This window comes from Gracilinanus agilis, chromosome 2, assembly GCF_016433145.1.
Source record: "Gracilinanus agilis isolate LMUSP501 chromosome 2, AgileGrace, whole genome shotgun sequence".
Classification (NCBI taxonomy): Eukaryota; Metazoa; Chordata; class Mammalia; order Didelphimorphia; family Didelphidae; genus Gracilinanus; species Gracilinanus agilis.
Window position 1 is genome coordinate 323748458 of NC_058131.1, and position 23634 is coordinate 323772091.

The 23634-nt window shown below is 36.2% G+C and overlaps 1 protein-coding gene across 1 annotated transcript in view; it reads left to right on the forward strand.

The window, feature by feature from the left end:
* C5 (complement C5) overlaps positions 1-23634 on the forward strand; it is a 163900-nt gene that overhangs the window by 136646 nt on the left and 3620 nt on the right. The window contains exons 30-36 of the mRNA XM_044659769.1: positions 2072-2129; positions 7123-7225; positions 14803-14877; positions 14998-15103; positions 17494-17577; positions 20285-20374; positions 22778-22861. Coding sequence (XP_044515704.1) covers positions 2072-2129; positions 7123-7225; positions 14803-14877; positions 14998-15103; positions 17494-17577; positions 20285-20374; positions 22778-22861 — 600 coding nt within the window. The remainder of the gene's footprint in view (positions 1-2071; positions 2130-7122; positions 7226-14802; positions 14878-14997; positions 15104-17493; positions 17578-20284; positions 20375-22777; positions 22862-23634) is intronic.

Here is a 23634-nt window from a genome sequence, read left to right on the forward strand (position 1 = left end):
TTTTAGTATTTAGTCTGGTGCCACATAGGATCATATGATCATAGATTTCAAACTGAGGACAGAGGTCTTTAATCATATCATTTTAGAGTTGAGAAAACTGAGCGGTAGGGAGGTAAGTTACTTGCCCCAACGACACACAGGGTACAAGTGTCAGGGATGGGATCTGAGCCCAAATGCTCTGACTCCAGAACTAATGTTCTTAATGGGTCAAAATCATTCAATCAGCAACAAGCTCTTATTAATCACCTATCATGTACCATGTTCTTTGCTAAATGCTGGGGTTACAGAAGGAGGCAAGAAGGCACCCTGTGCTCAAAGAGTTTCTATTGTAGTGATGGAAGCAAAGATAAAAATAATTAAGTGTGTCCAATATATGTGGGCAGCATTCTCAATGCAGGAAGCACTGTTCACTGGAGATAGTGAGATTTGAGCTGAGTCTTGAAGGAAGCCAAGGAAACTAGGAGGAAGAAGTGAGGAGGGAGAACTCTGCAGGTATGGGAGGCAGTGAATGCAAAGGCATGGAGATGGGAGGTGGAGTGTTCACCAAGGGATTACTATAGGGAAGGAGGGAGAATAGAACCAGTACTGGAGTGAGAGCCTGGGAAAGAATTGAGGAAGGGCAGAACTGCAGGTCACAGCAAGGATGTTTAACAGGGTTAGGTACTGAAAAGGAGAGGGAAATGTTTATGATTTGAAAATAAAATTTCAGAGTTTACATATGTAGAAGAGGAACATGTATGGGTGATAGCAAGATCACAGGTATGGCCATCTCTGTAAAGCTAAGGTCCATACATAGATCTAGCATATCTACATATACATATATGTATTGAGTGTATGCATGGATTATATACATATATAACTATAAATACATTAAATGTTAAATTAGATAATATAAATTATAAATTAAATTAAATAGAAATATGAGTAAATAAATAAAATAAAATACATAGTACATAATAAAATAAAGTAATATATAGATATTATACATATACACATACACATTCCCTAGTATGAAGGCAGGAGTTATGATGAAAAGAAAGACTGTGAACCCATCAGGAAAGATGAAGAATGTCCTGGAGCTCAATAAATAACAGTCATCAGGATCTGAATAGGGTGATAAATTTGAATTGAATAAACTCCAAAGGAGAGGTTCCTAAATGAGAGTAGTGGGCAGAGAATCTGGAAAGTAGCATTGGGAAACAAAGAGTGTTCCAATTCCTCCCTAAAATCCTAGCTGTATGTACTAGAAAGGGTGTCGAGGGAAACAATATCAGCAGGAGGAATTCAACTCTCAGCGAATGCCAGGATGGGTGGAATAAGAAAAGAAGTTTTAAAGTGAAAAAAAATTATAGTTATGAAAGAAGAAGCATTCTGGAGGGCACAATGGAAGATTCAGACAGTTGAAATAGGACACCAGAAGAGGAGTATCGAGGTAAGGTAGAAGCAAGTTGGAAAGGGGACTAGAATTTGTACAGTAGAGGTCAGAGTTGCAAATCACCAATATAAGGAGAGCTTTGGGGTGTGGGAATAAGTTACATTAAAGAATGAGTTCAAAAAGAGTCTAAGTGGTTGGAGAGGAGTCCACTGGGGGATACCTGTGAATAAACTGTACAAAGACCTCCCTGGAGGATATGACTGAAGTTCCTATGGCCAAGGCAGAAGCCAAGAGGTTTGTGGTAGGTAGGAGTCTAACTCCAGGTCTGGTCACCAAGGCTTGGCTGAGGAAGTCCCTGGGTAATTCGATCTTATATTCAGATATAAAGGGAGAAAAATAGCCAAAATTCTTATTCTCCTAGGACTCATAAATTTCTATTTAACTTTATATCAATTTCCAAATAACATAAGAATTTATATCATATATGTATCATATGGTCATATCATATAGATATGTTCATATACAGCATTTATAAGGGGGTCTCTATATATTAGATGTAGCTCAGTTCAGCAAACATTTATTAAGTACTTGCTATGTTCATGGCCCTGTTTAATTTTTATGATTTTAATGATTCCTAAATAACTAATATTTCTAATAAGAAAATGGTTTTTATATAACTATTGTTTCTTGTGTTAGATAACAGCTATGGAAGATATAAAGAATCTGGAGATAAACTCCTAATAGCTTGTGCCAGGTAAGTTCAATTCTTTTCCCATACATAGAAGTTATAGGGTTGAAGTTCACCTTTAGCCAACAGTATTCTCTTCTCTCTAAAAGTACTTAGAATCATCAACACTTGAGCTAGAAGGTAAAAAAGAGCAAGTATTTTTTCTTCTAAACCTTTACCTTCCACCTTACAATCAATACTGTGTTTTGGTAGTTCTAAGGTTCCAAGGCAGAAAGGGCTAGGCAATTTGGGTTAGGTGACTAGCCCAGAGTCACACAGCTAAGAAATGTTTAAGACCAGATTTGAACCCAGGATTTTTTGTCTTTAGACCTGGCTTTGAATCTACTGAGCCACCTAGCTGCCCCCAGAAGAAATGTTTCTTAAGTGCCTACTCTGTTCCAGGTACTGTGCTAAGTGTTTTACAGATATTATTTCATTTTATTCTTACTACAACCCTGGAAAGTAGGTATTATTATTATCTTCCCCATTTTACAGTTGAGGAAATTGAAGCAGGGGAGCAGTTAGGTGTTATGGTGGATAGAGCAGTGGGCCTGGAGTCAAGAAGACTTATCTTCCTGAGTTCAAATCTAGCCTCAGACACCTCCTAGCTGAGTGACTGCAGGCAAGTCATTTAACTCTGTTTGACTCAGTCTCTTATCTGCAAAATGAGCTGGAGAAGGAAATGTCAAACTGCTCCAGTATCTTTGGCAAGAAAACCCCAAATGAGGTTACAAAGAGTCAGACATGACTGAAACAACTCAACAACAAACAGACAAATGGAGTTATATGACTTACCTAGGGACATATAGTAGTGTCTGAGGCCAGATTTGAGCTCAAGTCTTCCTGACTTGAGGCCCTATACTCTATCCACTGCCCAATCCATCCTCTAATCCAGGGGTCGGCAACCTTTTTGGCTGTGAGAGCCATAAACGCCACATTTTTTAAAATGTAATTTCGTGAGAGCCGTACAGTGCTCACAGTGCCACTCCTGTAACAGCGCCTGAAAAAAAAAAAAGGACTTTATGGCTCCTGCAGAAAGAGCCATATCTGGCCCTCAAAAGAGCCAGATATGGCTCGAGAGCCATACGTTGCGGACCCCTGCTCTAATCCCTACAGCTATGCATAGCAGTTTCTCTTTCATTTATGATCTGATAGAATTGCCTGAAGATTCTGGGACTTTAAGTGATTTGTTTGTGGTAGCACAGCTAGCATATATCATAGAAATGAACTGAACCCAGGCTTTCTGGACTCCAAGGCTAGCCCTAATCCCCTATGACACACTGCCTACGCATAATTGATGCTTAATAAATATGTGTTAGATTGAATTATAGCTTCTTTTCATTGTCTTGAGACTGCACAGAAGATATGAAAAAATATGCATTTTTATGTTTAACTCAAAAAATATGTTATATAGAATCTTTATAAATAGGACCTATATAAACCAGGCCATGTCTATCCAAGACTCCATTTCTTCATCTGTTAAATGAGGGGGAAATCTTTGCACTGCTACCTACCTCACAGAGCTTTCATGAGGAAAGTAGTCTGCCAGCTGTGGTGCTTTATAGAAATGTGAATTACTATTATTACTAAGTACAAGAGACTTGATTCCCAAAGCAGCCTAATTGCCCATTGTGAAACTGAGGCAAGGCAGCCAATAAAAACGTGATTCTTCATTATTTTAAAGTGCTATCTTTCGATATTTATGGCTTTGGGACAATGTGTTCAATGAAGGCTGAGTGAATATGGTTTTGGCTCTTTGACACAAAAGTTAGATTGAGCAAATTCCAAGAGTAACTGAACTATTCATGTCAGAAATTCTGTCCTCAAGTTTTCAGATGTTTTTTTTCCAGATTAAAAACACTGTCACACAATTACTATGTCCTAGAGGACCTCTTCAGTCATTTTCTCTTTGTAGCTCCTTTGGTATATTGAGAAGGAAAGAAAAGGCAGTTTTCCACCCCCTCCCCACTCTTCCTTCTCCCTGAACAAAATTGCCCTGAGGGAGGAGTCCTCACCATCTTTGGCACCAGCCCTGAAAGCTTTGAAAAGAAGGCTCCTTTTCCACAGTTTAAACATTCTCCATGGAAACCAGTCATAAGGGCTCCAGCAACCTTTTCATAGAAACTCTGCCCACAACTCCGGGGCCCCTTTTGGGTATGGCTAACTGGAGAGTTTGCATCTGCAAGCTGGAACGAACTGGCTCTGTTCCACAAACACCTCATCCAGTGAAGGAGAAGCTGGAGTGCCCTACAGGTGTGCCTTTAAGCTGCTAATTGGGAGCTGAATTTCATTAGTCAGAGAATTCACAGTCTCAAAATCAAATTTTTATCTTAGAGAGTGCACCCCAAACTGTCAGTAGAAGGCATGGTGTGATTTTGAAGGTCAACAGCCTTGCTCTTCAACTCTGATGCTAGGCATCAGATTCCTGGCCTGGGAACCAGGAAAACTGGATCTAGTCCCAGTTTTGCAGCCAAGTAATTATGTGGTATCTGAGAAAAGTCATTTTGCCTCAGTTTTTTCATCTGTGAAATGAATTGATAATAAATGAATTCTAAGGTTCCCTCTCTCCCTAATGGGTCTATATTTTACCATCTCATATTTAGAATCACTTCCAAATCTCCCATTCTGTTTTCCATACTCTAATAGCCTATCCCAGTGATGGTGAACCTATGGCACGTGTGGCAAAGATGGCACATGGAGTGCTCTCTGTGGGCAGGCGCACAGCCCCCCCTGCCCTCTTCCAGAGTTCGTTACTAAAAAGGCAGAGGTGGGGCAGTTGGGTAGCCCAGTGGATTGAGAACCAGGCCTAGAGATGGGAAGTCCTAGCTTCAAATCTGGCCTCAGACACTTCCCAGCTGTGTGACTCTGGGCAAGTCATTTGACCCCCATTACCTACCCTTACCACTCTTCTGCCTTGGAGCCAATACACAGTATTGATTCTAATACAGAAGGTAAGAGTTTAAAAAATAAATAAAAATAAATAAAAAATTAAAAGGCAGAGGGACTAGAGCGGAGCTGCTCCCCTCCTCCTTTCCACTGTGTCTGATGACATTTTTTAACACCATCCAAAGGAAATTATTCCTCCCTCCCCCGTGTGGAATAAGGGGGTAGGAGGTGCAGCATTCCCAGCACTCATTTGGGGGTGAGGGGAAGGCATGGCACTACGTCTCTAAAAAGGTTTGCTATCATGGGGGACAGCCGGGTAGCTCAGTGGATTGAGAGCCAGGCCTAGAGACAGAAGGTCCTAGGTTCAAATCTGGCCTCAGACACTTCCCAGCTGTGTGACCTTGGGCAAATCACTTGACCCCCATTGCCTACCCTTACCACTCTTCTGCCTTGGAGCCAATACACAGTAATGACTCCAAGACAGAAGGTAAGGGTTAAAAAAAGAAAAAGGAAAAAAAAAAGGTTTGCTATCACTATCCTATCTTCTAAGTCAGTGATGGCAAACCTTTTAAAGACTGCATGCCTTACCCCACCCAGCCCCCTCCAGAAACTTTGTGCTATGACAGTCCCCTCCCCCTTAACCCAGACAGGGGAGAGGGGAAGCACTCCCATTGGACTGCTGAGCAGAGGGGCAGGAGAAGTGAGGAATGTCCTCAGGCTCATGGAGATGGGAGGGGAAAAGCATGGAACAAGTCCCTCTGTCTTTCTAGTAATGAATTCTGTTGGATGATGATGCATGTACCCACAGAAAGGGCTCTGGGTACCATCTGTAGCACACATGCTATAGGTTTGTCACCACTACTCCAAGCCTTTGAGTCAGAGACAGTAGCTCCCAACCTGTGAACCACAAATCCCTGGTGGCCTGCAGAATTACAAAGGATTTGTCTCAGGAAATGGCTATAGTAAATAAGCAAATAAAGCTTCTATAGATTGTCTAAATGTCTCACATCTTCTTTAAACTGAATATCTCATATATAAAACTTTTAAAATGTATATTGATATGACTAATAAGCTATAAATTAATTCAAAACATTTCTGAATTGAATTATATTTGTTATCATGTATTTTTTCTGAGTCATAGATTTAACAGAGGAAAAGAGCCTTAAATGTTCAACCTCCTCATTTCACATTTGAGGAAAATGAAACCTAAATATTTGTCCAAGGGCAAACAGGTAGTGGGTAGAAAAACCAGGATTTGAGTGCAGGTCCATCCTGCATTCATATTCACTTTCTTTCCATTCTACTACATCCCTTCCCAACTCAACAGATGACAATAGTTAAACTACTAGCCCAAGGGGATCCACAAGTTTAGTTCTGACATTATAAAGGGATCTTATGTCCCATAAGATCAGTAATCACTGTTCTAATATTCTTCCCAACTATCAACATCAGATGTTCCTATTGTCACTTCCACCTTTAACATTCCATTTTAAAGTCCCTTCCTGCTCTTTTACTATTCTATATTCTGATAACAATGAATCAAAATTAATTATTTAACATAACCACTAGACCTGAAGAAAACATTTCCTATGTAATACCAGTTTAATTTATGCAGTGCTTTTAAATCGTCAAAGTATTATAACATTTGGTTCTCACAGCAGTCCTGTGAAGTAGACCATACATGAACTATTATTCCCATTTTACAGATGAGGAAACCGAGGCACAGTGAATTTACTTTCTCCGTTTCACAGAACTATAAGCCAAACCCAGGCCTTTTGACTACCAATCTGATCCAATTTTTCCATTGCAGATAATAGTTTATGAATGATGAAGGGAGCAATTAGGTGGCTCAGTGGATAGAGTATCAGGTCAAAAGACTCAAGAGATCCTGGGTTCAAATCTGGCCTCAGGCACTTCCTAGATGTATAATCCTGGGCAAGTCACTTAACCTCAATTGCCTAGCTCTTACCAATTCTTACCAAGATATTTGATATCAATCCTAATACGGAAGGTAAAGGTTAAAAAAAAAAAAGAATAAGGATGAGATTAAACATTCACAGTCAAAAGGAGAGAAAGAAAATCTTTAATTGAGGTATCCTATCTACTAAAATATTTATTTTCTTATCCAATTTAGCTACAAGCACAATGAAAGAGAATCATCAACTGAGTCTTCCCATGCTGTGATGGACATAGGTTTGTCTACTGGAATTGGTGCAAATACAGAAGACTTATCTGCTGTAAATACAAAGATTTCATTCAAATATTTTTATGGGCCCTACCCTTTATAATGTATTAGATCTAATCTTTTTAATTGTTTTTATTTTATTTTTTATTTTTTATTTTCTCCCTTTATCATTCTCCTCCCTACTGAAAAAACAAGAAAAGTAAAACCCATTACAAATGTGTAGTTTTACAAAACAAATCTCTACATTAGCTATGTCTCAAAAATAAATACAAAGAAAAAAGAACATATACTCCAAATTACACTATTAGTGTTCTTTATCAGGAAGTGAATAGCGAGTTTCATGCTGAGACCTTTGAAACTGAGATTTGGTTTATGAGTTAGATTAGAGTTACTAAGTCTTTCATAAGTTGATTGTCTTTACAATGTTTCTATTATTTTATAAATTGTTCTGGTTCTGCTCTTCATTTTGTAGCAGTTCATGCAAGTCTTCTAAGGTTTTTCAGAAACCATCTCCTTCATATTTGTTACATCAAGCACAACAGTATTCCTCGTGATTCATATTTCACTATTTGTTAAACTATTCCAGTTTATGGGCATCTCTTTTCACTACAAAAAAAAAGAGCTATTTTAAATATGTTTGTACAAATGTAAAATTTTCCTATTTCTTTATTTCATCAGCCTAGTAGCAGTATTGTTGAGTCAAAAGATATGTACAGTTGAATAGCCTTCTGTGGCATAATTCCAAATTGCTTCACATTATAGTTAGACTAAGGCCATAGCTCCATCAACAGTGATGTAGTATATCTGTTTTTCTAAATCCCTTTCAGTATTTGTCATTTTCCCATTTTGTCATCTTAGCCAATCTGATGGGGATGAGGAAGTATCTCAGAACTGCTTTAATTTGTATTTCTTTAATTATTAGTGACAGAGCATTTTTCATGTGGCTGTATGTAGTTTATATTTCTTCCTCTGAAAACTGCCTATTTATATCCTTTGATTACCAATTGAATAGTTCTTTTCCCTAAACACTTTAGAAATTAAACTTTTATGACAAAAACTTGCTACAAACAATTTTTCCCATTTTCCTCCTTTCTTCTAATTTTAGCTGCATTTCTTTTGTTTGTGCAAAAACTTTAATTTTATGTAATCAAAATTATCCATTTTAGCTTGTATGAATCTCATAGTCTCTTGTTTGTTCATAGATCTGATAGGTAATTTCCATGTTCCACTAATTTGCTTATGATATCACCTTTTATGTCTAAATCATGTACCCATTTTGAGCTTATCTTAGTCTATGGTATAAGGTGTTGATCTTTGGTTTTCCTAACAAATTTCATTGATTAGTGAGTTGACTAACCATCTCAATAGTTGAGATCTTTGGGCTTATCAAACACTCAGTTACTATCCTGATTTCCGTGTGTGTGTGTGTGTGTGTGTGTGTGTGTGTGTGTGTGTGTGTGTATTTAACATAATCTGTTCTATTAATCAATTCCTCTATTTCTTATCCAGTACAAAATTGTTTTGAGGATTATGGCCTTATAGTAGACTTTGAGATCTCGGACTGCTAGAGCTCATCATTTAAAAAATTAATTTCCTTCAATATTCTTGGCTTTATATTCCTCCATATTTTTATGATTCCCCCCCCCCAACTCTATAGAGTAATTCTCTGGTAGTTTGGAATGGAATTGAATATATTAGTTAATTTAGATAGCGTTGTAATTTTTACTACATTATCTCAGTCTATCCATAAGTAATTCATATTTCCTTTAATTATTTAGGTCTGTTTTTATTTGTTTGAAGAGTGCTCTGTAATTGTGTTCATGTATGTCTTAGCAGGAGGATTACCAAGTCTTTTAAATTATCTGTAGTTGTTTTAAATGAAGTTTCTCTTTTATCTCTTTCTACTAGATTTTGATGGTAACATAGAGAAATTGTGATCATTTGTGTGGGTTTATTTTAAATCCTGAACTTTGCTTAGGTTAATTGTTTCAATAAGCTATTGAATTGACTCTCTAGGGTTCTCTAAGTAAACCACTACATACAAAAAGGAATAATTTCTTTTTTTGTCTATTACTATAACTAGCATTTCTAGTACAATTCTGAATAGTAATGGTGATATGGACATCCTTGTTTCACCTGTGATCTTATTGAAAAAAAAGTTTCTAGTTTATCCCCATTGTAGATAACAATTGCTCTTGGTTTTTAGATAGATATCACTTATCATTTAGGAAATATTCCTTTGTTCCCATATTTTCTAGCATTTTTTTAAAACAGGAATGATTATTGTATTTTGTCAGAAAAGTTTGATAGAAAAATCTGTCAAAATAATGACTTTTGTGGGCTTAATTATTGAAATGGTCAATTATGCTTATAGTTTTCCTATTATTGAACACCATAATTCCTAGTATAAATACAGCCTGATTATAGTGTATATCATGATCTTGTGATATTTTATTGTATTCTCCTTGCTGATGTTTTATTTTAAATTTTTGCATCAAGATTTGGTAGAAAACTTGGTCTATATTTTCTCTCTGTTTTGACTTTCTCTGGTTTAGATATTAAGACTGTGTTTGTATCATAGAAAGAATTTACTTCTTTTTTTCCCCAAACAGTTTGTGTAGTTTTTAAATTAATTGCTTTTTAAATGTTCGGTAGAATTTACTTTAAATCCATCAATAAAGTTTTTTCCCCTGGGCATTCACTTATAGATTGTTCAATTTGTTTTTCTAAGATAGGGTTATTAGACATTCTGTTTCCTGTTTTGTTCATTTGGACATGTTTTTGTAAATATTAATTAAAATTATTTAAATTAATTTAAATTAATTTTAAATTAATTAGATTTTAAGGGGATTTGGGAGCATACATTTGGGTTAAATATCCTGATAATTGCTTTTTTTTCTTTTTCATTTGGTTGTCGATTGTCTTTTTCCATCATTTATGTTATTTCTTTTTCTTCTTTCTTTTTTATTAATCAAATTAGCTAGTGGCTTATCTATATTTTACATTCTGATTTCATTTATTATTTCAATGCTGTTTTCAGTTTTCAATTTTTGTTTTTATTTTCAGGATTTCTATTTCAGTACTTCTTTGATGTTTTTTAATTTGTTGGATTTTCAGTGGCTTTTAAAAAAGTTACATACCCAACTTGTTAATCTGTTTTTTTTTATTGATGAAAGAGTTTAAAAATGAAAAAAAATGTCCTATAAGTATTGCTTTTGCTGCATCCCACAAATTTTGGTATGTTGTCTCATTGTCATAATTATCTTTAATGAAATTCCTTCTTAAGTCTATGATTTGTTCTTTGACCAATCCATTCTTCAGGATTAGGTTATTTAGTTTCTGATTAATTTTTAATCTCTGCTTTAAAGAACCTTTATTGCATGTACTATTATTGCATTATGTTAGGGAAAAGACACACTGAATATTTCTGTTTTTCTGTATTTGTCTGTGAGACTTTTATGCCCTAATATATGGTCAGTTTTTGTGAAGGTGCCATGCACAACTGAGAAATAAGTGTATTCCTTTCTGTTTACATAAATATTCTTTGAAGGTTTAGCATATACAATTTTTCTAGAATTTTATTTAGTACTTAGCTTCTTATTTATTTTTTGTTCAATTTGTTTAGTTCTGACAGAGGTAAGTTGAAATCCCCTAGTATTTTTTACTGCCTGTTTCTTCTTGTAAGTTTTCCTTAAAAAATTTAGATGATATACCATTTGCTGCATATGTTCACTATTCATATGGTGCTATATTTTAGCAAAATGTAGTTTCTCTGTTTAGTTCTTTTGATTAGGTCTATTTTTGCTTTGTCTGAGATCACAATTTTAACACCTGAATATTTTACTTCGGCTGAAGCATAATAATTCTGCTACCATCCCTTATTTTAATTCTCCGAGTGTTTTTTTGTTTGTTTCTTTGTTTCGAGTATGTTTCTTATAAACACTACATTGTTAAATGCTGGTTTCTAATGCAGCCTATCCTCTTTTTTATGGTTGAGTTTATCCCATTCACATTCACAGTTACTGCTAACTGTGTATCTCTCTCTCTCTATCCTTCTTTTCGCCCCCTATACCCTCTTTAAGAGTTTCTTTGTCTTTTGACTAATGCTTCCCCTGATTTACCCTTTCTCTTATTCCCTCATCTTCTCTTACCTTGTTGTACCTGTTTGTTTACATATATATTCTTCCCCTTTTTAACTAGTTCAGAAGAGAATGATATTCAAGAGTCATCCACTACATCCCACTGACCCTCCTTTTTAATATAAACTTCTCTTTGCTTACCCCATTTATCCCATTTTCTTCTTTCTTCAATCTTCTCCCAGTGCATTCCTTTATCCATCTGTTCCATTCTTTTTTAAAAACCCTTACCTTCTATCTTAGAATCAATACTAAGTATCAGTTCTAAGGCAGAAGAGTAGTAAAAGCAAGCTATTGCAGTTATGTGACTTGCCCAAGTTAAACAGGAAATGTCTGAGGCCACACTGGAACCCAGGTCTTCCAGACCTCTCTATTTCCTGAGACATCTAGTTGCCCCTATTCCATTCATTTTTTAGGTTATCTAAACTACAACAGAATCACATCAAGGTCCTCTGTCTAATTAGATACCCTCTATGACTCTTTGTTGTTGATTATAAAATTCTGGGGTTGGGGGGTTCATACATTGCCTTCCCTCATAAGAAGGTAAACAGATGAACCTTATTTAGTCCTTTTGGGTTCTTCATTCATGTTTATCTTCTCTTGGCTTTGTATGCTGTGTATTTATTTTTATTCCCATGTATTTATGTCAAATTTTCTACTCAACTCTGTTTTTTTTTTAAATCAGGAATGCTTGGAGGTCCTCTATTTCATTAAAGATACATTTTTCCTCCTTGTGGTATTATTAGTTTTGCTGGATAGGCTATTCTACAGTTGTAAGGCTATTCTACAGTTGTAAGCAAAGTTCCTTTGCCTTCTAGAATATTACATTTTAAGTTCTCTACTTCTTTATGGAAGTGGTTGCTAAATCTTGCATGATCTTGATCTTTGATTCATGAATTTGTATTTTCTGGCTGCTTATGATAATTTGTCTTTGACCTAGCACCTCTATATTTTGGCTATAATATTTCTGAGAGTTTTCATTTTGAGATTTCTTTCAGGAGGTAGATTCTTTCATTTTCTACTTTGTCATCTACTTCTAAGACACCTGAACAGTTTTCTTTTATGATTTCCTGAAATATGATGTGTAGGCTCTTTCTTTTGTCCATGGTTTTCAGTAAATCTAATTATCTTTTAAATTATATCTCTTCAATCTGTTTTCTGGAGAGTTGTTTTTCCTAGGTGATATTTCACATATTTTTCTTATTTTCTCAGTCTTTTGACTGCATTTTATTATTTCTTTTTTTAAATTTGTTTGTTACATTAAAATACCCAATTAATCCTCTCCCCCCAATTAGAGAAGGCATAATTTAACAAAAATATATGTAAATAAAAAACTATGTCCTACTTATTTCTCTTTATCAGTACTTTCTCTGGAATTACACATCCACAAGTCATTCATCAAACAATATTTCTGTTGCTGTATGTAATGTTATCTTGGTTCTGCTTATTTCATTCTTCATAATTTCATGTAGATCTTTCCAAAATTAATCTTTTTGTCATTATTTTTGGCATAGTAGTATTCCATTACAACCATGTACTACAAATTGTTTAGCCATTCCCCAATTGATGGGCATGCCTTCAATTTCCAGTTCTTTGCTACCACAAAGAGGGCGGCTATAAATACTTTAGAACATATAGTTTCTTTTCCTTTCCCCTTGATCACCAAAGGAAATAAACCTAATAGTGGTATTGCTGTGTCAAAAGATATACACAGTTTTATAACTCTTTGAGCATAATTCCAAATTGCTCTTCAAAATGGCTAGATCCGTTTACAGTTTCACCAACTGTATTAGTGTACCCATTTTTCCACATCCCCTCCAACATTTGTCATTTTGCTCTTTTATCATTTTATTATTTCTTCATGCCTTATGGAGTCATTACCTTCCATTTGGCCAATTCTGATTTTCAAGGAGTTATTTTCTTTAGTAAGATTATGTACTGTTTTTCTAAGCTATTAATTATATTTTCATGTCTTTCTTCCCTAGTTCTTGCCTCATTCGCATTCTTTCCTCTGCTGATCTTATTTTGTTTTTAAAATCATTTTAACTCCTTGTTTTAGTCTTGCTTTAAATCTTTTAGGAATTATTGATGGATTTGTGTCTATGTTGCATTTGATCTTTGAGGTTCTGCTTATAGAGTAATTCTTTTTTTCTGTGTTTGTGCCTTAAGCTTCCCTGCTTATTGCCCTCCTGGTCTTTTGGCTTTCTTATGGTTGGAAGTTTCAGCAGACTGTTTCTTGACTCATTATTGGCCTGCTGAAAGACTGCAGGTTCAAAGCAAATGAACTGCTGGCTTGCCTTTGATCTGGGGCTCTATTCTTTGCTCCAGGAATCAGAGCCACACAGCTACTATTTGCTTCTCAAAACTTGTCCTGTGTTCAATATGTAGCCAAGGCCAATGCTCCCAACCACTCGTCTGCACCTTAGATCTGTAACCCAACCCTGGATGGTGGGCAACAGGGCTGCTAGATGGCATCTGCTCTTTAACTGAGTGCTGGCTTAGGGATCCCCAGGCATCTCTTCCTTGTGCCCTATCTCAGCTCACTCTCAGTCCATGGCCACTGGAATGCCAGAGTTCACAGACCTCTCTATCCATCTTCCTAAGCCTCCTTGGGCTGGAAAAAATGACTCACTGTGACTTCTTGGCTTTCTTAATCATAATTCAGTCTGATACATTCTTTAAATATTTACTGAGTAGGTGTGGAGGGAGAGCTAGATTCTAATACTGCCTTTCACTCCAACATCTTGGCTCTACCTTTTAAATTGTTTTTAAAGATACTGTTTCCTAGAATTTCAGGCCTTGGGTGTAGCCCCATCTAAAATTACCCTGACCAACATTATTTCACAATAATTGTTAATATATTATAATCAAAACCTCACTATAAAGTTATAATACCCCCTCAATGATGTCATTTGGCCAATCACCCTCTTATAAAATTGTTCCCGTGAAAGAAGGTTGTCTTACAAAATTGTTTCACCTTGTTTTCCTGGAACCAATTAAAGATGATAGAGAGCTCTGATCCACAAAGCTGGATGAAATTTGCTATCCAGGGCAGAATTCCCTTTTAGGTCTGACTGTTTCTTTGGCTAATCTGCATGCCTAGTATGTAAAGATCTGTGGAATGATTGCAAGTATAAATGTAATGGAACATTTTCAAAATCCATAAGGAAAAGATGCATAGCTCTTCATTTCCTTTAAAAGTTAGAACCCAAAATGTTTTAAGGTTTATGAGTACTTTATAAGTATTGCTTCATTTGTTCTTCACAGCAAGGAGGTAAATCATATTACTATCTTCATTTAAGTGACTTGCCCAGGCTACACTGTTAATTACTAATCTAAGGCAGTATTTGAATTCAGGTCTATGTTTTCCTGACATCAAATTCAGAATTCTATCCACAGCATTACCTTGTGGCCCTATAATTATTGTACCATAGTTGTATAAAGAAGTAAAAGCAATATAAAATTTAATTTATTATTCTCCTTATTCTCTTAGCTTACCAATGGGGTTGATCAACTATTAACAAGTTATGAAATCAAGGATGGGCATGTAATTCTGCAACTGAATTCAGTAAGTCCTTCATTTCATTATTTTTACTATATGTGATTCAAATATATTCAGTCAGAAAATTTTTTTCATGAATTTAAATTTTCTATGTGATTTTCTTAAATCTTTAAACTTGTTAAACAGATTCCTTCTGATAAGTTCCTTTGTGTTCGATTCCGGATCTTTGAGCTTTTTGAGGTTGGATTCCGTAGTCCTGCTACATTCTCAGTATATGAATACCACAGACCAGGTACCTAACTATACTCAAAGTTTACAGTTTCCTCAAGGGTTTCTTTTGTAGTCCAAGAACATAGAAAGTGAGAACTAAGACTCCGAACAGAGAATGTGAGAACTAGAAGGGATTGTCAAAACCCACCTTCCTCTTACACAACAGGGAAATTGGATCCAAGAGAGGGAACATGACTTGTCCACGGTCTCCTAATGAGTGAGAGGCTAGCCTTTGTCTCCTGACTTTTCTGAGTCCTTTGTTCTGTCCATTATATGATATTGATCTCTTCAAATCAGCCATCAGTAAAAGTGTGAAGCTGATGACATTTGGTTCCGGTATTTACCCCTATTCAGAGACCCCTTTTCCACATTATGATTTCCATTTTCTTTTCTGCAGTAGAATTCTCCCACAACTAGGCCCCACATAGGTCTTTTCCCTCCAAGCTGTGTGCTAGACTTGATAACTGTTTTTCTACACTTTCGATCAAACCAAACTAATTTGCCCTATGTCCCATTCTCTTACTTTGGAAATTGATACAATAAGCTAAGCCCCTGCTAATGTGTAAATAGCTAATAAAGATAGAGTGTCTTACTCTCCTGGGAAGGCATTTGTATTTTTTTAGGAAAGCCCTAGAGCAGAAAACATAAAGGAATGAATCTTTAATAATCTAACTGTAGGCACTGAGCCAACTTGAGGGAGATATTTAGTGGCAAGAGAAACTTTCTTAAAATCCTTAGAACTACCTAGTTTTTCATAGTTCATAAAATTACTCCACCTTTCCCCCAATACACTCATCATTACAGTCCAACAAACTTCTCGATGACTAGCATTCTTTACCATAGAAATAGACAAGCAATGAAAAGGGCTTATCCATATATCCATTCTAAGGCTTTTTCACCTTCATGGACCGGGAAATAGCCATGGTCTAATAGTAAAATATGGAGAACTTTGCTTCCTTTCACCCCATGACAACAATGATACATTTCCTAGCCCATTCCATTTACTTCCAACTAACAACATTGTCATCCAATATTCTTGAGGTCTTATCTCTAGAACCTTTACCATGTTGGGACATTTAGGGATTGTGTCCCCTAAAAGAATGCCCAAATCCCAATTGTAACTTACCAACTTTCTACCTCTTCTGTCCTTCATTCCTACTTGGTTTCTTACTTTTTGTTTACCTGGGAAAAACCCTATAGGACTCCACTAAATTCCAGGATAACCTTGGGGACTTAGGACACATATAGCTCTGGTCCTGAGGGGTTGAAGGGAATTTCTAATTGTCTTCCTTTTAAAGATATAGATCTGACCCACCATGTTTAATATGATTCCTAACCTCATCCTCATCCTTAAAGTACTCCCTCAGTTATACATTACAACCCTAAATAACAATCTGCTTGGACACTCAATGCCCCTTATCCCTTCTAGACTCAAGGCATTGTTGAAGGTTTGTTATACAAGATGCTAAAAAGATATCAGAATCCTTAAGAGTTAAATGAATGATAGAACTACTAGAACATTCTAAACTTCCTAATCTAAGAAAGTCTCATCTCAAATACTGTTCTACTCCTCTTCCAACCTTCATACCATAAACCTCTTTCCTTCTGAGATATGCCCCACCCCATTTCCTTAGATCTGCCTTGAGTAGAACTAATGGTATTAACATCTTAATATCTATTCCATCCATAACAGTGATAAAAATTATTTACATTTCCATGGTGTTTTAAGATTCAAAAACATTTTATTCTCAACAACCTACTAAGAAAAGACCAGCATTTTTATCTCCATTTTGCAGATAAAAAATTTGATTTTCAAAGAGGTTAAAGACTTATTCAGTATCATATAGCTAGTGTTGGAACCAGAATTCAACCAGGCTCTCTTACCTCCAAATCTAAGACTTTCCTATACATCGTGCTACTAGGAAGGTCTCAGTTTGTAGGCCCCAAAGTATAAAAATGGAAAATGCCTGTCATCTATGTTTGTATAACTTCTTAGGGATGTGCTGGAGCCAGCTTGTAAGACCCAATTATTAAATTTTCATTGTGAGTATTCACACTTTAGAAATCAGCAAATGCTATAAATCAGTATTTGATTTATTGTTTTGCTGATTATTTAGACTTAAGAAAGTGATGGATAAAATGTTAATAACACAGATTAAATTTAAAAGTACATGATGTGTAATTTTTTGAGAGCTGACTTTTCAACCTTTTCTAGCACAGCACTAAGGAAAACCATATTATCATAGGAACTTCTACTTTTTCCTGGGCCCCCAAATTACAAAAACCCTCCCTGTGCGCCTATCCTTCCCTCTATGATTTATTTGTTAGGAGCAAGAAACTCAGAAACAGACAACTACATTAAACACTTGAGATCCTCTCCTTATTATCTTTTCAATTTGTTCTTTGCTTCAGATAAACAGTGTACCATATTTTATAGCCCTCTCCAGAGCACACTGGAAAAAGTATGTGATGGATCAACCTGCAGTTGTGTGGAAGGTAAATTCTGTTTTAAATGCTTATTTCTACACATAGTAAGGAAGGGGAAGGTAAGAGAATATTTTCATGGGACACGTACAGAGGATCTACCATGTGCTAGACATTATTCTAAGCAACTTTTTACAAATCATATCTCATTGATCCTCACAACAGCCCTGTAAAATAGGTTCTAATATTATCCCATTTTACATTTAGAAAACTGAGGCAAACAGAAGTTATGGTTTGCCTTGCTCTTTTTTTAATCCTTACCTTCTGTTTTAGAATTGATACTATAATATAAATATCAGTTTATTTCTAAAATAAATATTGGTTATATTTCTAAAATAAATATCAGTTTCAAGGCAGAAGATTGAAGGGCTAGACAATTGGGGTTAAGTGGCTTGCCCAAGGTCACACAGCTAGAGCATGTCTGAGATCAGATTCAAATCTAGGATCTTCCTTTCCCTCTTGGCCTGGTTCATATCCACTAAGCCACCTACTTGACTCTAATCTAACTTTCTTAATGATTGTAATGCTACTCAACTCTTTGAATGCTTTAGTGTGCCATTTGAGCAAGTATTCATCAATGGCAGGGATACTTTTAGTAAAGAGCTGAAATATTCTTCTTCTAAAATTCCCTGACCCCTACCTCATACTTCCTTCCACACACTCTATGATCTGGCTACACTGGTCTACTTGTTCCTCACTCAATGCTCCATCTGCTGTCTCCAAGCTTTTACATATCTGTAGTGTTCTCCCTTCTGCTGTCTGCCTCCTGGCTTCCCTGACTTTCTTCAAGATTGAGCTGAAATCTCACTTTCTTCTACATGAGGCCTTTGCTTAGCTCCTCAACTGCCAGTGCTTTCCTGCCATGCTTACTGTTCCTTCTCACTATGCATGTCTTCAGTGTGTCAAGTGGTGTGCATGTTGTCTCTCCTAGGAGAATGGGAGCTCCTTAAAGGCAGTGACTTCTTTTGCATTTCTTTGAATTCTCAGCACTTAGCATAGGCACATAGTAAATGCTTCATAAACACTTGTTGACTGACTAATTGACTATTGCTAATTTGTTAGGATGTTTCCTTTTTTTATATTATAGCATTTAATTCTTCAAAGGATTTGATTTTAACCAAATTATCAATAAATGAACTCATACAAAAACACTTCAGTTCTTATAATATATACAAAGTCTTTGTTAGGACTTTGCTAGAAACAAAGTTAAGAGGCAGCTAAGTGTCTCAGTGAATGGATAGAGTGCCAGACCTGTAGTTGAGAGGACCTGAGTTCAAATTTGGCCTCAGACACATCCTATCTATATTGATCCTGGGAAAGTCACTTAACCCCAACGCCTAGCCCTTGCCACTCTTCTGATTTAGAAATTCAGTATCAGTTCTAAAACAGAAGTTAAGGGTTTATTTTTTTTAAAGAAGGGGAAAAAAAGATTCAAAAATAAGACAAAGCCTTTTTGCCCTCAAGTAATTTGTGGTTTACTAGGGGAGATAAGTCTGTACCTAAATAAATTTTAAACAAAGTAGAATATGACAAATAAAGGAAGGGCATAAAGTGGAAAGAACTCAGATGAGAAGAGATCAAGTCAATTCTGGTCTGTGGAATGCAATGAAGATTCATGGAGAGGTATGAATTGAACTAGACTTTGGCATATGAAAGGATTTCAACAGTTAGGGATGGGCAGCCATTCCAGGGATAGAGAGGAGTATGAACAAAGGTATATGAACAGGAAGATAAGTTGTGTGTTTGAGGTTAGTGGCAGGTCCAGTTTGATTAGAGTATAAAAGGCGTGATGGGGAGTAGTGGGAAATGAAGCTAGGAGAGGATGGAGGGGCAGGTAAGTGACTCAGTGGATAGAGAATCAGGCTTGGAGACAGAAGACCCCAGATACTTCCTAACTGTGTGACTCTGGGCAAATCACTTGACCTCAGTTGCCTATCCATTACTGCTCTTCTGTCTTGGAATCAATACTGAATATTAGTTCTAAGTCAAAAGGTAAGGATTAAAAAAAAGAGGAAAGAGTCATATTGGGGAGGTCTTCAATTCCAGATTGAACATGTGGACTCCAATGCAATGGAGCAATAGGTAAAGGGCAGGGAATGGGGAAGGGAAAAATGTTATCCGTAATAACATTTTTTCCTTCATACTCCCATCAAGAGTTATACATGAAGGGGGCAGCTGGGTAGCTCAGTAGATTAAGAGCCAGGCCTAGAGACGGGAGGTCCTAGGTTCAAATCAGGCCTCAGACACTTCCCAGCTGTGTGACCCTGGGCAAGTCACTTGACCCCCATTGCCTACCCATACCACTCTTCCACCTATAAGTCAATACACAGAAGTTAAGGGTTTAAAATTAAAAAAAAAAAAAAGTATTTATTTAAAAAAAAAAAAGAGTTATACATGAAGCTCCAGAGAATAAACAGGACATTTGAGCCTTCTAATCCAATCTAACAAATACTTTTAAGCACCTACTATGTGCAAGGCACTGGGCCAGGACTACAGGATGGCCAATTCTGCTAATGATACAACTATTTGCTTCTTCAGAACTATTTTAATATATTGGGGTGGGAGCTCAAGACATAAGTGATTCCAAAATTATAATGGCTTGAGCAGGAGCCCATGGGAAACCCTGTTCTCTTGCAATGAGTTTGTGATGTCATTGCCTCATATTGACTATATATTTCTTGAAAAACAACAACTACCACCAAAAAAACCACACCAACAGCGGATTGTGGGCAAATGAAGGAAAAGCTAGACTTGACAATCTCTGCTGATGCCAGAAAGGAGGCTGCCTGCCAACAAGACATTGCATATGGTAAGTCTGAGCAATAACTCATATTTCTATAGCACTTTGCATATATTATCTTGTTTTGTTCTCATAATTGTTCTAGTAAGAAGATAGTGCATGTCTTATCATTTTCACAATGTGATTCTAATGACATGCATTTCTGTCATGCCTTCCTTACAACAACCCTGTAAGTTAGGCAATGAATATGTAATTTGGCCCCATTTTTCAGATGAGGAAACAGAAAACTCAAAGTGATGACATGACTTCTCTAAAGTCCTAAAGCAGGACAACTAGAAGGCTCAGTAGATAGAGTGCCATATCTGGAGCTGAGGGGACACTTCCTTGCTGTGTAACCCTGGGCAAAAAAAAACACCTTACCTTTCTGTCTTATAACTGTTACTAAGTAAGAAAGTAAGAATCAAACAAACAAACAAACAAACAAAATAAAATACCAAGAGTACATAAGATCTAGGATTTAAATTCAAGAATTCGACTGAAATTTCACTGTACTTTCCTCTACATCATTTTACCCAATCTACCTACTCTCCTGTGAAAATGAAGCTCAAGAATATAAAATTTAGAAGGATATTTAAAAGGATCAAAATTAAGTACAGAGATTATATGGTTGCAATATCCTATGTGTTCTTTTTTGAAGAAAAGGCCATCATTTCCCAATTGTGTGTCCTTCAGTGCAGAAATGTGATTTTCATTAGCAGTAATAAGACTGACATGCACGCACAACTGAGACGCTTTACCCCAATGAATTCCTTTGGATTGCAAAGATGAAAATATATTCCAAGAGAGCTTTTCAGAAACCACAGAGAAATAATGTTTGGGGAATGTGTGCTACCCACTGATTCAGAAGGGGCAAAGGCAATTCGGGAATTTCAATTAAAAAAAACTTCAAACATAAAAAGCAAAAAAATAATAATAATAAGTAAATCTCATACACATTTATAAAGAGAACTGTTCAGTTTCATTTCTCTTTTACCCCCCAAAGGTCTATTATATTTTAATGTACATTTTAATGGAAGAATGGCATTCAGACTGGATTTTTATACAGATATACAACATGGGTGGTTTATAGTTGTTTTTATTTGTTTTTTTTTTGTCCCAAAAGGAAAAGGAATGTCTTAGAATGTGAGAGCATAAAGGTTCTTTAGAACATAAAATGTTGGGCCACATAATGTTAGAGCTTAATGGCCTTTGGTGCTCCACTAATCCAAACAGCAAAGAAGAGAGTTTTGTGAAGTGAAGTCATGCTCAAAGACACACAAGCAGTTAGTAGCAGAACTATAGCTAAAACCCACTTTCAGCATTCTCCTTTGACATTGTACTGCCTCAGATATTGTACTTAGCAAAGATTTTTTGCAAACTTTTAAATAAATTGAAAGGGGGAAATACTGTTTGTGTCAATTATTCTTCTCAATCTCTTTTATCAACAGATGGTCTCTTAAATATTAGCTATGTAGTTTAGACCAAGAGAAAGAAAATCCACTGGGGATTTATTTGATTTTTCTAGGGAAAACAGATTTAGAACAAAAAACAGAATTAAATTGCTCCCTTACCCCCTCTCTAACAATAGAAGAATTTCCTAGTCCCCATTGTCTAAATCCTACTCCTTCCCATGCTCTCCATAAAGAGTAATGGTCTCAAATCCAGAATCTCCATAGATTTTTTGGACATATAAAGGTATAAAATCAAAAGGTACCTCAAATCACAGAATGGCAGAGCTAGAAGGCATCACCTAGTATAAAAGAGGAGGAATCTAAGGCCCTTCCACCTGCTTTAAGCAGTGGGTTTGTATTTCTTTTATTTATGCTTTAAAATTTTTTATTTATTTTTTCTCAACTATATGTAAACAAAAAAATTTTAACATTGTTTTTAAAAAATTAGTTCTGAATTTTCTCTCTCCCTTTTTCCCTCCTTGAGAAGAAAAGCAATTTGATATAGATTTTTCATTTGCAATTACTGCATGCCTTTTAGATAAGGTCTTATTGACACCACAATATTGGATATGTTTTTATTTTGTCTTTAGATTTCTGATCCTAGAAAAGGTGGGAAAACTCTTAGGGGTTCACCATATTGGTGCTAAACTTACTATAGAGACCTGATCAGATTTACTGTATTGTAGCTTAGAACTCCTGAACTCAAGCAATTCACTAGCTTCAGCTTCCCCAGTAATAGGATTTGCAATTCTTCGCCACAATATATGACTAAAATGTTATTTTAAGGGCATGAGAAATACCTCCTTGGCCCTTAAAGTAAATCAACTTAAGTTTCCAGGAACAAAGCGTTAACAGTTTTGTAATTATTGTAACTTATGGGTAACGAAGATATCTCTGGATTTCAAAAGAAGCTTACTAAACTTGCATAGAGATATAGTGTTACTGTATCAGAGGAAGGACTCAACTCTGTTTTCTTTTTTAGCTTATAAAGTCAAGATTTTATCCATCACTGAAGAAAATAGTTTTGTTAAGTACACTGCAACCCTTCTGGATATCTTCAAGACTGGTGAGAATTCATTCATGTAGTAAATATCTGCTAAATACTTTCTATAATTCTATGTCACAGCTAGGGTTTGGCAACTGAAGCTTTTCCCAAACCTTAGAGGGTGTTGACCCTTGAACCCATTTCGTAGGTAGATACTATTAAACTTAGCATCTGGCTCAATGATTAGGTAAAAATGCCAGCTACCAGATGGTGAGCCCCTCCTGCCCATATCCTTCACCCTGCTCTGTTCCATCTTCTCAGCAGAAACTTTCCCGGCAGGAAACAAGAGATCTCCCTCTATCCTCACTGCTATGGTGGAGGTATATCCAGGTGCATTTTGCGATGTTTGCCTCACATGCCAGAGCCCCTAGTTACCATTCTGTTTCTTGGCTTAGGGTACTGGGAGACTTGTAAAGAAGAATAAGAAAGATTTCAAACTAAAAGGAAACTTCCATATTAGTTGATCCAAATCCTCTCTGCTAAATCCATTTTATGGATGTGAATCTTGAGGTCTATAAAGGGAAAGCAACTGGACCAAAATCACATGGGTGGTAAATGCAGAGCTGATGTTTACATTTAGGCTCTAGTACCCTTTCTACTATATATGTCATGTGGACTCCTTGCCCTCAAGGAACTTATAGACTAGTAGGGGGAGATAAGACAGATACCAAAGAATTTTAAAAGAGAACATGTCAGCCTCATAGGAGAGATAGAAATAGAGCACTGTGTTAGTGCAGATGGAGACAATACTTCTGGCTCTGAAAAATCAAGGATTATGAAGTGGGTGGAATTTG